Source organism: Carcharodon carcharias, chromosome 17, assembly GCF_017639515.1.
Source record: "Carcharodon carcharias isolate sCarCar2 chromosome 17, sCarCar2.pri, whole genome shotgun sequence".
In the NCBI taxonomy this organism is placed as follows: domain Eukaryota; kingdom Metazoa; phylum Chordata; class Chondrichthyes; order Lamniformes; family Lamnidae; genus Carcharodon; species Carcharodon carcharias.
Genome location: NC_054483.1, coordinates 56,415,472 through 56,430,750, shown reverse-complemented (window position 1 = coordinate 56,430,750; position 15,279 = coordinate 56,415,472). Strand labels below are relative to the sequence as shown.

Below are 15,279 nucleotides of genomic sequence, written 5' to 3'. Positions count from 1 at the left end.
TATCTGCGTATGAGTATGCACCGTCCAGGGTGCCCATTGCAAATGTAGACGCACTTAGTCGTCTTCCGTTACCAGATAGCATTGTACATGCTCCAGTGTACTTGTGTTGACTTTCTTGGACCCTTCGCCGGTCTGCACGAAGCAAATAAGGAGTTGGACAAACAGGGATCCAATTTTGTCAAAAGTTCGAGTCCAGCTATTGCAAGGATGGTCGAATTCACCAGTGCCTGAAGAGGTAAGACTATTCTATGCCCATAAAACTGAGTTAAGTTGTCAAAACGGGATCATGTTGTGGGTATCAAAAGTCGTCATCCCTTTGCAAGGAAGAGAACCACTTTTGTCAGAGCTTCACAGTGCTTATCCAGGCATTTCAAAGATGAAGATGCTTGTGCAAAGCTGTGTCTGATGGCCAGGTATAGACAGTGACATAGAATGAATAGTCAAGCTCCAGTGTCAGCAACAACAGAAGTTACCCATTTCAGCTCCACTGCATCTGTGGGAGTGGCCTGGTTGACCTTGGGTTAGACTACATATAGACTATGTAGGTCTATCTTTAGGTACTATGTTTTTATTGATCATCAATGCGCATTCTAAGTGGATGGACATATGTGATGTTAGGTCACGAACATCATATCCAACTATTAAAAGCTGTGCCAATGTTTTAGTATACGTGCCCTCCAGAAGTCATTGTTTCAGATAACAGTACAGCCTTCTTTGGTACGGAATTCCAGAGATTCATGAGTTTAAATGGAATTAAACATATTAAAACAACACCATATCATCCCTCATCAAACGGGGTCACAGAAAGAGCAGTGCAAACTTTCAAATCAGGGATGAAGAAGTTATTCAAAGGTATGTCGGAAACTTAAATTTCATGTTTTCTTCTCAATTATCGTATGACTCCTTATGCAACTACGGGTTCAACACCATCTGAATTACTGATGAAATGCACCTTTGAACAAGGTTAAGCCTGGTGTTTCCAAATTTAGAGGGGAAGGTAGAAAAGAATCAGAGTAGTCAGAAATTAAATCATGATATTCATAGCAAGGCTCAAAGATTTACTGTAGGAAATATAGTTTTCGTGTGGAATTTTGGAAATGGTCCTAGTTGGGTTCCTGGTATAATTGTCTCTGAAACTGGACCTTTGTCATACCAAGTGGAAGCAGAAGATTGTTCGAAAACATGTGGATCATCTAAGGAGTAGAGAGACAATTCCAGCAAGCAACTATTCCGCCTGTAATTGGTGTCGAGCCTTTAAACCCTGAGGTGACAGATTGACCTAGAATAGACATCCTGATGTGCTAATTATCTAATCCTATACTGCCATTGTCTAAGGATGTCCCTGATCCCACGGTTCCTGATCATGGCGATCCAGTGGGAGAATCTCAAGTCATAGAGCTACGTCACTCTAACCAAATAGAAAACCATCTCAGAGACTTAATCTTTAATTGCATAACCTGTGTGTGTATGTATATGTTGTAGGTTAAGAGATCCTTTGCAAATAAATGTAATAAAACTAAAGGGGGAAGCAATGTACTGATTATAGGTAAAACCTTTCCCACTGACTTTAAGGGTCACATGATTGTGCTGGCAAATGAGCCCTAAACGCGGCTAATCTTAAGGGCAGAGCTTTTTAGTCATAGACCTGGTACAAGCATGTAGTTTCCACAAGAGCTCTGTAATAAAGTTATCAAATAAGAAACCTGTCCAGTAAACCAAGTTTATTACACCCACAAACTGAAAAAAACAATATTCTTAATTGTTATTTGAGAAAGCAATCTACTTCTAACACCATCCACCTCACCCTACCTCTTCTTATCTGACTCTGAAATATTTATCCATGCTCTTATCAACGCAGACTAAATGAATCCAGTGCTCTCCTGGCAGGCCTTCCATTGTTAAACTCTGAAGCCCCTGTCAAATCCTGCAAAAAGTTCCACTTGTCTATTAGAAGATAGAAGGTAATGATAAATGGAAAGACAGAAGTGATAAAAAATGGAAATAATGGCATGATGAATGGTTGTGCTGAACAGTTTTCTTCTGTTTGTACATTCTTGTATTTCAATGCATCCTCAGAGAGACCATCACCATATAAATGTCTGACATGTGGCAAGCGTATATTAATAGGTATATAAATTAGAATAATGCATTCTGGAACAAGTGATAGTAAATGTGTAGACAACATAAAAGGGTCCTATTTTATCTGTGCTATTAGGATATGAACTAGGCAAAGTTCAAATCTACCAGAATAACACTAAATGGTAATATCATCACCTTCAACACCTCTTTATCCTTTTGTCTATGACATCTTTTGGTTATCTCCACCTATCACTGGCCCTCTATCCAGCTCTTCTTGTCCCAACCCCCACAACCCTTAAACCAGCTTACATTTCACCCATTTTCTATTTTTCCTTAGTTCTGTTGAAGAGTCATGCGGACTCGAAACGTTAACTGTACTCCTCTCCACAGAGGCTGCCAGACCTGCTGAGTTTTTCCAGGTATTTTTGTTTTTGTTTTGGATTTCCAGCATCTGCAGTTTTTTGCTTTTAACACTAAATGGTCCTGTCTGGTAGCTGCATTCACTGATGTTGAGAAAGGAAGGTGATCATTGATCACCATCTAAAAGAGTGATGCACATATTAATAAGAAAAATTGGATACTAAGGTACATCTGGATATAATTTCATGACAAGACACACAAAACTGAATAGATCAATGGTGAAGTCAGTGCTGAGGTATTGACTGCTATCTCATAAATGGTAATGATGTAATAGGAAAGGATCCATAGAAAGGGGCCAGGGTGATTCCTGGGCTGGAATCTCCGTTCCCATCAGTGGGACCGGAGGATCCTGCTAGCGTGAGAGGCTGGAAAATTTGGACTCACAGGACAAAGTCACATAGAAAATGAGCTTAATTTTGCTTAAGAAAATTTCTGAGGGAAGATATGATTATCAAAATAAGGTAAAACATAGGGGAGTGGGAAGCAAATAAACTATTTACCTGGGATATGAACAGAGGACTGGAAGACATATGTAGAACATTCACACGCCAGAAGTAAGATTAGGATTAAAATAAAAGTGTCCTCCTGCTGCACAGCTGACATGTGAAAAACAGCTCCCAGAGAAGGAAGCTGAATATCAGTTGAGAAGTAGGACTGAAGGTTAAACAATATCTGACTTTTCTTTAATTGGAGGCCAGACAAAGAAAATAATGTCCCCAAAAGTAATGGATCAGCAGATGAGGTGGGAAGGATTTCTATGAAACAATCATCTTGAATGGACTTTGGATGGTGCGGGTCGGATGACTTGGTTTCTTTATGTTCTTAAATATTGAGAACATGAAAATGGGAATAAGTTATACAGTCTTCCTGATCTAATTAATAATTCATTACATAAATGAGAATTTTCTATTTGTGACATAACAATTTGTTTAGACAATTTTCAATAGCAAATTTACACTTGTCTATAGTGTATATAATTATAAGACAGGATGATAAATAAATATATCTCATTACTCTACAAAAGGGAGCTTTTACTTCTGACTCAGAGGGGTACCACAGAGTAGATTATTGGTGTAGTCAGAAAGAGCATTAAAATCCAAACCTTCAAATTGCTATTACCAGCTCCCAGCTCAGTGATGGGGAAAAGGAAGGGGTAGAGATGAATCAAGGAGTAGGAGGGGATCCGGCTATGTTTGTAAAGTGGGTATTGTGTTACAAGGATGTGCTTTCTTTAAAGATACAATTTCTAATTTTTATTTATTCTGGCTGCATTTTAGAAAAAGAACTAAGACAATAAAGACTGCCAGACAGTTATAATATACATCTTGCATTCCGCCACAACACTCGTGAAAGATCCCAAATCCTGTTGGTTTTACACTACCCTGAAACTTTTCACATGTTTGAGATGAGACATCAAAATGCAATTATCTGTTCTAACACAATGACTGCAGCAGACATGGATTAATAGAATTTCCCTGGAATATACAGCCAGCAGGGTACTTTAAGAGACTGTTACCAAGCAGGAGAGAGGTCAGAGAGATCAGAATGCTGTACTGAAACAGGCTGCAAAAAGCTGTTTGCTCTCTCTTTCCCTCTCTCGGTGGTATTGTGCCCAGATTTGCAGAAGTAACCACCTTGTGAAAAGAAATCTACTGCAAACCAAGATCTTTTGGAAATGAAATGTGGAAATCATGTTTCATTCATACAACTGCACACAGAAAGACAACGAAACAAAATGGCCACAATGTGGAATCACCACATTGAGACCAGTCACAGCTAATCATATGCTCCTTTGTTTAATCTTCTTCATGAACCATAAAAAATCCTTAAGTCTATCCTCTTATTCTGCCATCTGCACTAGTGTGTGTGTGTGTGTGTGGGCCCAGGGAACGTGTGACATATGAATGGTGGTTGCGCTTTACTAGATATTTTTAAATTCGGGAAATAGTTTCAATAAACTTAACCTGCTCTTTGTTTATCCTGAGAAAACCTATCTAACTCCACAATCTGAATGCATTAATAGTAAGACTCCTGTAGTATTAGCAAAGCACATCCTCTCTAAGACCACAAAAAAAACATTATAATCACACCTGGAGTGGTAGATTAGGGGAGTCATTTCACCCCTCCTCACGTGGTCGTAGCAATTGTCATAATGCATGATGCTTCAGCATCACTGAGATATAGAAGGACTGAATTACATGCGACGGTGACTACATATTAAAACAGAATTACCTGGAAAAACTCAGCAGGTCTGGCAGCATCGGCGGAGAAGAAAAGAGTTGACGTTTCGAGTCCTCAATTCTTCTCCGCCGATGCTGCTAGACCTGCTGAGTTTTTCCAGGTAATTCTGTTTTTGTTTTGGATTTCCAGCATCTGCAGTTTTTTGTTTTTATCTCGGTGATTACATATTACCTTGTATCTTAAAACTCATTCTCAGGCGGAACAGAAATAGCAGGATATGATCAATCTGTAGAACTGAAAGTTTTTCCTGTCTGCCAAATGTTGAATACTCTTGCCCAGATGTTGCTGCAGGAATAACCGTAGTGACCATGCATGCACAATGAAAACACAGAAATTAGTAATTTGCTTCTGAGATGCTCTGCTCCTCTAGAAGCTATGCTATACTGGTAAGTAGCCAAGACCCTCAGCATTCAAGTACATGGAATGGTGAGAAGGTGCAGCACTTACCCACTAGACTCTCCTGAGGAAGTTGAAATACCATGAGCTCGCTCTTCCGTCTTTACCCCTTGTTTAATGCAATTTTAAAATTTTTAAAATTAATTCTTTTTTTAAATCCTTTTTCCCCAACACCGCATCCCTCCCACCCCACAGGGCCATCTATCACCGGTTTCCATAACAAAAACAGAAATACCTGGAAAAACTCAGCAGGTCTGGCAGCATCGGCGGAGAAGAACAAAGTTGACATTTCGAGTCCTCATAACCCTTCAACAGAAAAATAGGAGGGGTGAAATATAAGCTGGTTTAAGGTGGGTGGGGGGGGTGGTAGAATTGGGGGGGGGGGTTGTAGGGACAAGCAAGCAGTGATAGGAGCAGATAACCAAAAGATGTCACAGACAAAAGAACAAAGAGGTGTTGAAGGTGGTGATATTATCTAAGAGAATGTGCTAATTAAGAATGGATAGCAGGACATGCAAGGTACAGATAGCTCTAGTGCTGATGGGGTGAAATAAGACTAAAAGGGCGTAAAAGGTATAGATTTAAAAATAATGGAAATAGGTGGGAAAAGAAAAATCTATATAAATTATTGGAAAAAACAAAAGGGAGAGGGAAGAAACGGAAAGGGGGTGAGGATGGAGGATGGAGTTCAAGATCTAAAGTTGTTGAACTCAATATTCAGTCCGGAAGGCTGTAAAGTGCCTAGTCGGAAGATGAGGTGCTGTTCGTGCAGTTTGTGTTGAGCTTCACTGGAACAATGCAGCAAGCCAAGTGGGCAAGAGAGCAGGGTGGAGTGTTAAAATGCCAAGCAACAGGGAGGTCTGGGTCATTCTTGCGGACAAACAGAAGGTGTTCTGCAAAGCGGTTGCCTAGTCTGCGTTTGGTCCCTCCAATGTAGAGGAAACTGCATTGGCAGCAACAAATACAGTAGACTAAGTTGGGGGAAATGCAAGTGAAATGCTGCTTCACTTGAAAGGAGTGTTTGGGCCCTTGGATGGTGAGGAGAGAGGAAGTAAAGGGGCAGGTGTTGCATATTTTGCATATGCATGGCGAGGTGCCGTGGGTGGGGGTTGAGGAGTAGGGGGTGATGGAGGAGTGGACCAGGGTGTCCCAGAGGGAACGATCCCTACGGAATGCCGCCAGGGGGTGAAGGGAAGATGTGTTTGGTGGTGGCATCATGCTGGAGTTGGCGGAAATGGTGGAGGATGATCCTTTGAATGCGGAGGCTGGTGGGGTGACAAGTGAGGACAAGGGAGACCCTATCATGTTTCTGGGAGGGAGGAGAAGGCGTGAGGGCAGATGCAAGGGAGATGGGCCGGACATGGTTGAGGGCCCTGTCAACTACCGTGGGTGGAAAACCTCGGTGAAGGAAGAACGAGGACATGTCAGGGGAACTGTTTTTGAAGGTAGCATCATCAGAACAGATGCGATGGAGGCGAAGGAACTAAGAGAATGGGATGGAGTCCTTACAGGAAGCGGGGTGCGAGGAGCTGTAGTCGAGGTAGCTGTGGGAGTTGGTAGGCTTGTAATGGATATTGGTGGACAGTCTATCACCAGAGATTGAGACAGAGAGGTCAAGGAAGGGAAGGGAAGTGTCAGAGATGGACCTTGTGAAAATGATGGAGGGGTGGAGATTGGAAGCAAAATTAATACATTTTTCCACATCCCGACGAGAGCATGAAGCAGCATCGAAGTAATCATCGATATACTGGAGAAAGAGTTGTGGGAGGGGGCCGGAGTAGGTCTGGAACAAGGGATGTTCCACATACCCCATAAAGACACAGGCATAGCTGGGGCCCATGTGGGTACCCGTAGCCACACCTTTTATTTGGAGGAAGTGAGAGGAATTAAAGGACAAATTGTTCAGTGTGAGAACAAGTTCAGCCAGACGGAGGAGAGTAGTGGTGGATGGGGATTGTTTGGCCTCTGTTCGAGGAAGAAGCTGAAAGCACTCAGACCATCTTGGTGGGGGATGGAGGTGTAGAGGGATTGGACGTCCATGGTTGGAGGCAGTTGGGGCCAGGGAACTTGAAATTGTTGATGTGACGTAAGGTGTCAGAGGAATCACGCATGTAGGTGGGAAGGGACTGGACAAGGAGAGAGAGAAGGGAGTCAAGATAACAGGAAATCAGTTCCATGGGGCAGGAACAGGCTGACACGATCGGTCTGCCGGGACAGTCCTGTTTGTGGATTTTGGGTAGGAGATAGAAGCGGGCCGTCCGAGGTTGGGCGACTATCAGGTTGGAAGCTGTGGGAGGAAGATCCCCAGAGGAGATGAGGTCAGTTACAGTCCTGGAAACAATGGCTTGATGTTCAGTGGTGGGGTCATGGTCCAGGGGGAGGTAGGAGGAAGTGTCTGCGAGTTGACGCTCAGCCTCCGCAAGGTAGAGGTCAGTTCGTCAGACAACAACAGCACCACCCTTGTGAGGGGGTTTGATGACAATGTTAGGGTTGGACCTGAGAGAACGGAGTGCAGTAAGTTCAGAGAGAGACAGGTTAGAATGGGTGAGAGGAGCAGAGAAATTGAGATGACTAATATCACGCCGACAGTTCTCAATGAAAATATCAAGAGAAGGTAAGAATCCAGAAGGAGGGGTCTAGGTGGATAGAGACTATTGGAGGTGGGTAAAAGGATCCGTTGAATGGAGAGAGGACTCCTGCCCAAAGAAGTGAACACGGAGACGAAGACGGCGGAAGAAGAGTTCAGCATCGTGCCGAGCCCAAAATTCATTGAGATGAGGGCGTAAGGGTATGAAACTAAATCCTTTGCTGAGCACTGAACGTTCAGCGTCAGAGAGGAGAAGGTCAGAGGGTATAGTGAATACACGGCTGGGGCTAGGATTGGAAGATGGGGTGGGGACGGAGGGACAGGCAGGGGTGGAGGGTCCTAGATGGGTGTTGGCGTCGATGGGTTGTTGGAGCTTGTGTTCCTTAGCACTTGAGAGAAAGAGAAAAAGTTTCTTGTTGAGGCATCGGATGAAATAAAGAATAAAATGAAACTGGGGACACACGCAGCTTTGCAAAAGGGTGCGGCAGTGCTGCTGGAGGGAGAGGTCGAGTGTGTTCATATGGTGGTGCATTGCACTGAGTGTGGATCTCAGAATGCGACGGGAACAGCAGTCCGAGAAACGTTTTATGTCCCGGAGATACCTGTAATCCTGGGTGGGTTCGAAACACGAGGGATGGAATTTCAGTTGAAATCCACGTAGGGTAAGCTGGAGACGGAGACAGTCACTGAGAAAGGAGATATGGCTGTGAAAGCGGGTTTTAGTTAACAACTTGTCAAACACCAGGAGAGAAATGGAAAGCAATGAAGGTGAACAGGGCAAGAGAGAGATTCGAAAATCCTGACGGAGAGTAGATGGTTTCCATGTTGTGCTTTCACAGAGCCCTGACCCTTGTTCTGCTATTAACAAATTCTGCTCTTACCTTTATGCCACTATAAGCACTTTCTTTAGTCTTTACCACTACCGGCAACATGACCTTTGTCTTGTGTTCCATTACATCTTTGTCAATCTCTCCTTAGCTCCCACTTATCCCTGACCTTCAGCTTGCTCCACCTCCTCTTAAAATCCATCACATTTCTACTTCCCTTTAGCCTCTGAAGAGTCATATGGACTGGAAACTTAACTCTGTTTCTTTCTCCACAGATCAGCCAGACCTGCTGAGTTTTTCCAGCATTTTTTGTTTTTATCTCCTGAGAAAGTTCACGGAAACAGAGGCATATTCTTCAGCTTGTAATTATTGTTGGGAAATTTAAAACAATTAAAAGCATTTTTTTTTTTACCTTTTCTCTTAAGTCCATCATTTTTTCCTCACTTTATTCTGCTTTCTGTTACATGATTTGGCATTGAATTAAATATTCCATCTTACAACTCCTTGGCAGCCCTTTGGAGACAGGCTGGGAAATGGGAAGAGTAGTAAAATGGAAGGTAGGTTTTGGGAGGGAAGTCCGACATGTTCCCACTGCCAGAGGAATTACCAAAGGCAGGAACGGTAGCAGCTCAACAGCCCAGTGACTGGAGCCGGGAGGCCAATTAATCTGTCCGTTGATTGTAATTTTACAAGGCCGCCTGGATTTATGAGCCCCAGAATTACCCTCAGCCCCATGCTGAGTCTGCTAGCGGCACTGAGGCAGACTCCCAATGGCTTACAGGAGAGGCCTTCCTTTCAGGGGCCTCCATGGCACAAGGAGGGACTTCCCCAATGGCAATTAATGACTACCCCTGTGGCTCAAATGCCACTGCTGGCGGGTTCACCCTTCCAATCACTGGGCCTGCCTGCCTGGCTCAGGCATATCCCTTCAAGGATATGGAGGTGTTCTCTCCTTCTCCTTGCAGCCTCGACAATGGCCACCTCTATTAGCAGTGCTGCCAAGGTTACAGAACTGTTGGCCCTCTGATTGGGCCAGCAGCATGGGTAAGCAGCGGCCTTTTAATTGCTACTGCCGGTAAAATTGGTCCTGTGGTCCTGCTGTCTGCCTCCATGGGCTTGGGAGTTGTTAAAACCCCCAGCATACAATAAGATTCCAGTCCCTAGTTCAGACTCTGCATGTCTCAGTAAAGATTCTTCAACTTGATTGGTTAAGGAGACAGAGAGTTGCTTTCTGTGTTTACCCTGTTGAGGTTGCCATGCTGAGATGGATTTCTAAAAGCTACAACTTCTAGTGCAAAAGGCCATAGAATGTCCTTGAAACCGTGCAAAGTCTAATGAATGGCTGGTGCCATTCATTCCTCACTGACTGGAAAATCCAGACCAAAGAGTTAGAAATAAAGCAAGTTCAAATTTGTTGTTCTGTGGTTCATGTGGAGTGCAAAAATTAACAGTAACTTTGTAGTCTTACTGCAAAGTACTAAGAGTAACAGTATATAATTCTCAGCAGGAAAGAGGAGAAAGTTTAGGGGAGATCACACATGTCAGGTGGCTCAGTAGCACTCTTTCCTCTGAAACACAAAGTTCTGGGTTTAAGTCTCACCCCAGAGCTTAAGCACATAAAAATCAAGGCTGACACTCCAGTGCAGTGCTGAGGGAGCACTGTATTGCTGGAAGTGCCGTCTTTTGGACGAGACTTTAAACCGAGGCCCCACATGCCTGTTCAGGTGGAGCAGGGGAGTTATCTCTGGTAACCTGACCAATATCTATCAATCAATCAACATCACAAAAGAACAGCTTATCATTTGGTAGTACAGAAGTTGAGTATTTCTGAAAAAAAGAGGCATCTCTGAGCTTTTTGTATTGCACTCATCAGGTCACGCACAAGAATGCCAATATAAGGAGGAAAACAATAATTTACACTGTTTGTGAAGACAGTGCTGATTGGTTGGCAAATGGCATTGCCATGGAAAAGGCACCACTGATGGTGACTGACAGTTAACTGGCAAATTTTGTTTGAAATTTAAACCAGACAGCTTGACCCTGATTGGTCAAGACATTGCCAAGGAATGAGTCAGCAAATGGCTGTCACTTATGTTGTTTAGCTGAAATAGATGCAATGTATGTACATGTTCTTTCTGTCTGCAAAGAACAGGGACTTATGTATCCATATGTAGCTTCCTGCACACACAAATGCACCACATTGCAAGCCCGACTGACAACCTTAAATTGGTTGTTAGTGTAATTCTTAGCACATTGAAAATACGCTTGCTGGATTTGTGTAAGAGCGATGAACTACCATGTGGTATATATGAAAGGGATCGTCCTCACAATTTGCTACGTTCGCGTATGTATGGGCTACCCAAGGCAAACAAAACTATGTCCCTGTATCTATATTTGTATTAGAGATGGAGATGCCAGTAAGAGAAAGATGGAGAAATTAAGCTTTGAGAGAATGAAACCAAAGATGAAGGCAGTAACTGCCGTAACTTCCAAGCTCCAGGTCAGCATAGCTGGAGTGTAGCCCAAAGTTATGCTGGGAAACTCCACTTGCCCCCCCGCAAGTTCCCAGGTAAGGTTTGCATGGCAATTGCCCGAGAAGTGCAAACTTCCGATGGGTAACTGCCCTGCACTGGGGACCATCTGAAAATGCAATTTAAATGGCAAACTTCGGATAGTGCCAACTGTCTTACATCAATAGTTACCCAGAAAAAGTTAGAAGGATTAAACCAACTTCTAGCTTCTGGGCTACTATTGTACAGACCCACACCAACCCCCCCCACTGGACTCCCCCACCCTCCACCCCTTCACAGGACTTCACCCGCCCCTCGAACCCCCAGGGGGCTCCTCCCCAACCCCAACTACCCACCACAACATTCCCCACCCCCACGGAACTCTTCTCCCCCCATCGCCCAACAGGAACTCGCCAGCCCCACAGGGTCTTCCCCCATCCCCACCAAAGGCCTAACTGCCAAACTCCCCAAACCACCCCGCCCCCCCCCCCCCCACCCCCCCCCCCCGCCCACATCCGACTCCTGACCCCTTGCACCCACCACCGCGCCTCCCCCCCCCCACCCCAAGGCCCAACTCTTCACCTCCCCACCCTGGGCCTGACTCCCCTCCCGACCCGACCCCGCCCCGACACCACCCCCCCAACCAGCGGCCAGACCCGAGCCAACATGACCCTCCTGAAATCCTACACACTCAGCTTATACACTTAAATTCTTCCTGGCATGGCAAAGGCTTTTAAAACCTGGCTGGACCTTTAAACTTACCTGGTTTACGGCAGCTAGTGTCATAGAAAAGGGGTGCATGGCTTACTTACCTGTGACTGAGCTGTCCTCGATGGTAGGCCCCAGGAGCGCGCTGCACTGGTCAGATCTCACCCGGCCTGAGTTGGAAGGTCAGGTGAGATAGGATCGGCTGGATTTTCAGGTAAGTACTTTTGAGCTGAGTGGCAATCCAATTCAATTGCCACTCCATCAGAAGTTATGGCCTGAAGATTGCAGTAGCGATGATGTGAGGATGGGCATTGGCAATGACATTCTTGATATGAAAGAGTGCAATATTTTTGATATACTGTAATGCACTGGAAATGATCAATAAGGCAATGATATTATACACTATTGGTTTCAGTCTGAGTGAATAGAGAAAAGGAAAGCTTATCAATTACACAACTGTAAGATGCATTTCTATGTATCTACTCTTTCATGCTCAATAAGTAATAAGGAAAAATTTAAACTTGACCGATGACAAATAAATAAGCCGTAATGATGCATGTCACATCCATATAATTTATCTGGAGAACAATTTTAATTTCTAAAAAAGGAATACAAAAGGTGATACGTAAAGCAATAAAAAATTATCTTGTATACCAAAATTTATTTTGACTGAAAGCATTATAATAATGAGCATATTGTCACCTGTAGTGAAACTCAGATGATCTATTCCTCAGTCTTGCTGTGAGGAAAATGTTCAATTTCAGCATATATGCCACATGAAAATCCACGTTTCATAATTTATTGGCAGAAACACTGCCAGAAATCAGGCTTTAATTAACTTTTCACGTTTTTTCTATATAAAAAGCTTTTATGCAGTTACAAGTTTATGCCGATGGAGTTTCAATGGTACAATAAACTTCAAATGCTGAATAAGCAATGATCCAACAATAAGTTCATTGTCTTAAACTGTGGTGGTAAACAAGAGCCTAAATAAGTAGCTTAGAAACTTATACTTACCCTCAAATTTAGCAAAGTTGCCCCTGTTCGCATAGCTTCACTCACTTCAACGTTGTACAGCATTTGTGGAAATCTTGGCGGGCTCTGGTTGTTTGGAGGAAGAACCTCAATATAGACAGTGGTAATAGAGCTTCTGCAAACAATAGAATTGCAATATGAAAATCTGCATGAAATACATTTCAAATGTACAGCTTAGAAATTATTGTCAAGATAGTAGCTTAATGCTTAATATGTTGACCTGACACGCCTTTATCATCTATTTCGCTACAGTCATCAAATTTTATTTTAATTTAAACAGATTACTGTTTCCACTTAAAAAGTACACCAAGGAATGTCATATTAACAGATTAATTATTTGCCAAAAGGCAGTCATAATTCAACTAATGACCAAAAAAAGACAAAGGGATATTTTATAGGAAGACTTTAGTGAAACAAAGCAAAATAAAACTTTGCATGGAGATTGCATCAAACCTGCTTTGATTATTTGAAATTGGATTGTTCTACAATCAATAATTCAGTTATAGAAAATGCGAACAAAATATAAATTAATCTGTAATACTGTCCTCTGAAAAAGTACATAATGACTATGTTGACAAGAAACACAAGAAAATCAAAGAAAATACCATTTGGTCCATTAAAACTCCTTTTTCTGTACATTAACTGCATCAATGACTTAAAGGTGTATTCATACCATAGTGTCAGTGAGATGTAGTTTTATGTTGTGCTGATATTACATTTACAATGCAAATTTAGCCTCAATCCAGAGACAGAGCCTGATTTGACAATGTAACAGAGTAGAGCAACATTCCCTGGAGTCATTTCAGGCTTTCACCTGTGATTTACATTCTACAAATTTAATGCCAGTGCAAAATCAAAACAGCTGCATATGTTGCAACTAAGCTTGAAATACCTTATTGTTAGATTAATCCAAACATTTATCACCTTTGAGTACAGACTTTTCTACTCTAAATTTTCTTTTTCTTTCCATATTTCATCCCTCACCAAATTTATGATTTGGGAGACATCCAAAAGAGAAATGTTATGTGGATTGTGGTATATTGCATCAAACAAGATCAGTGATATGGTCTATTACAATGTGTCAGGCATTTAAGGAGGTATTTCATATTCCTCAACAAAGATTTACCCCACTGAGAAAGAAAGACTCCATGAGAAGGATGAAACATGTGGCCAGCTAAGGAAATTAAGGAGGTATAAAGTTTTAAGAAAAGGCACACAATGTTGCAAAGATTAGTGAGAACTTTGTAAAGCACCACAGGATGACCAGGAAAAAATATGCACATAGATCATGACAGTGAATCAGCAAGAAATATAAAAAGGAACAAAGTAACTCGAGATATGGGGAATTAATAATGGGAAACAAAGTAATGGCAGAACTTTGAACAAATATTTTGTGTCTGTCTTCATGGAGGAAGAGCTCAAAGCATTCCAATAATTGTTGAAAATTGGGGAGGCAGAAGGTAGAGAGGAGCTTAAAACAATTAGCACAAGAGAAAAATGCTCAGCAAACTAATGGGACTAAAGGCTGACAAATCCTCTGGGGGCTAAAAATAAATGGCTGCAGAGATAATGGATCCATTGGCTGCAATATTCTAAAATTCCTCAGATTCTGGAAAGATTCCAGCAGATTGGAAAACTGCCCAAGTGTAATGCCACATTCAAGAAAGGGGGGGAGACAGAAAGCAGCAAATTGCCAGTTAGCCCAACATCTGTCAACGGGAAAGTTTTGGAAATCTATTATTAAGGAAGTAGTAGCAAGGCATTTAGAAAAATCTAAATGCAATCAAGCAGAGTCAACATAATTTTTATGAAAGGAAAATCATATTTGCCAAACTATTTGAGTTCTTTGAGCCTGCAACAAGCAGGGTGGATAAAGAGGAATCAGTAGATGTAATTTATTTGGATTTCCAAAATACATTTAGTAAGGTGTCACACAAAGTTTACTGCAGAATGTAAGGGTTTATGGTGCAGGGTGATATATTAGTAAGGACAGAGCATTAGCTAACTAACAGAAAACAGAGAGTCGGGATAAATGGATTATTTCCATCTAGAGACTGGAAGATTTAAATGTTGAGAGAGTACAGAATACTACAGTACATAGGGATCTGGATGTCCTCCTAAATGAATCACAAAAAGTTAGCATGCAGGCATAGCAAGTAATTGGAAAGGTAAATAGAATGTTGGCATTTATTGTAAGGGGATGGAGTGTAAATTAGGTAGTCTTGCTGCAACTGTACAGGGTATTGGTGACTCATTGAATCATAGAAAGTTTACAGCACATGAAGAGGCCACTTGGCCTATCTTGTTTGTGACTGAAAAATGAGCCCCAGCCTAACCCCACTTTCCAGCATTTGGTCCATAGCCCTGCAGGTTATGGCATGTAAGATGCACATCCAGACATCTTTTAAATGGGTTCATTGAGTTCCAGACCCCTAAAAATCTCTCAGTGCAATTTGTTTTCCTCATCTCCCCTCTA

General features: G+C 42.5%; 1 protein-coding gene across 1 annotated transcript in view; it reads right to left on the bottom strand.

Moving 5' to 3' along the window:
- The window catches only part of pcdh15b (protocadherin-related 15b), a 1,048,074-nt gene that overhangs the window by 471,215 nt on the left and 561,580 nt on the right, over nucleotides 1–15,279 (bottom strand). The window contains exon 17 of the mRNA XM_041210329.1: nucleotides 12,786–12,918. Within this exon, the coding sequence (XP_041066263.1) occupies nucleotides 12,786–12,918 (133 nt within the window). The remainder of the gene's footprint in view (nucleotides 1–12,785; nucleotides 12,919–15,279) is intronic.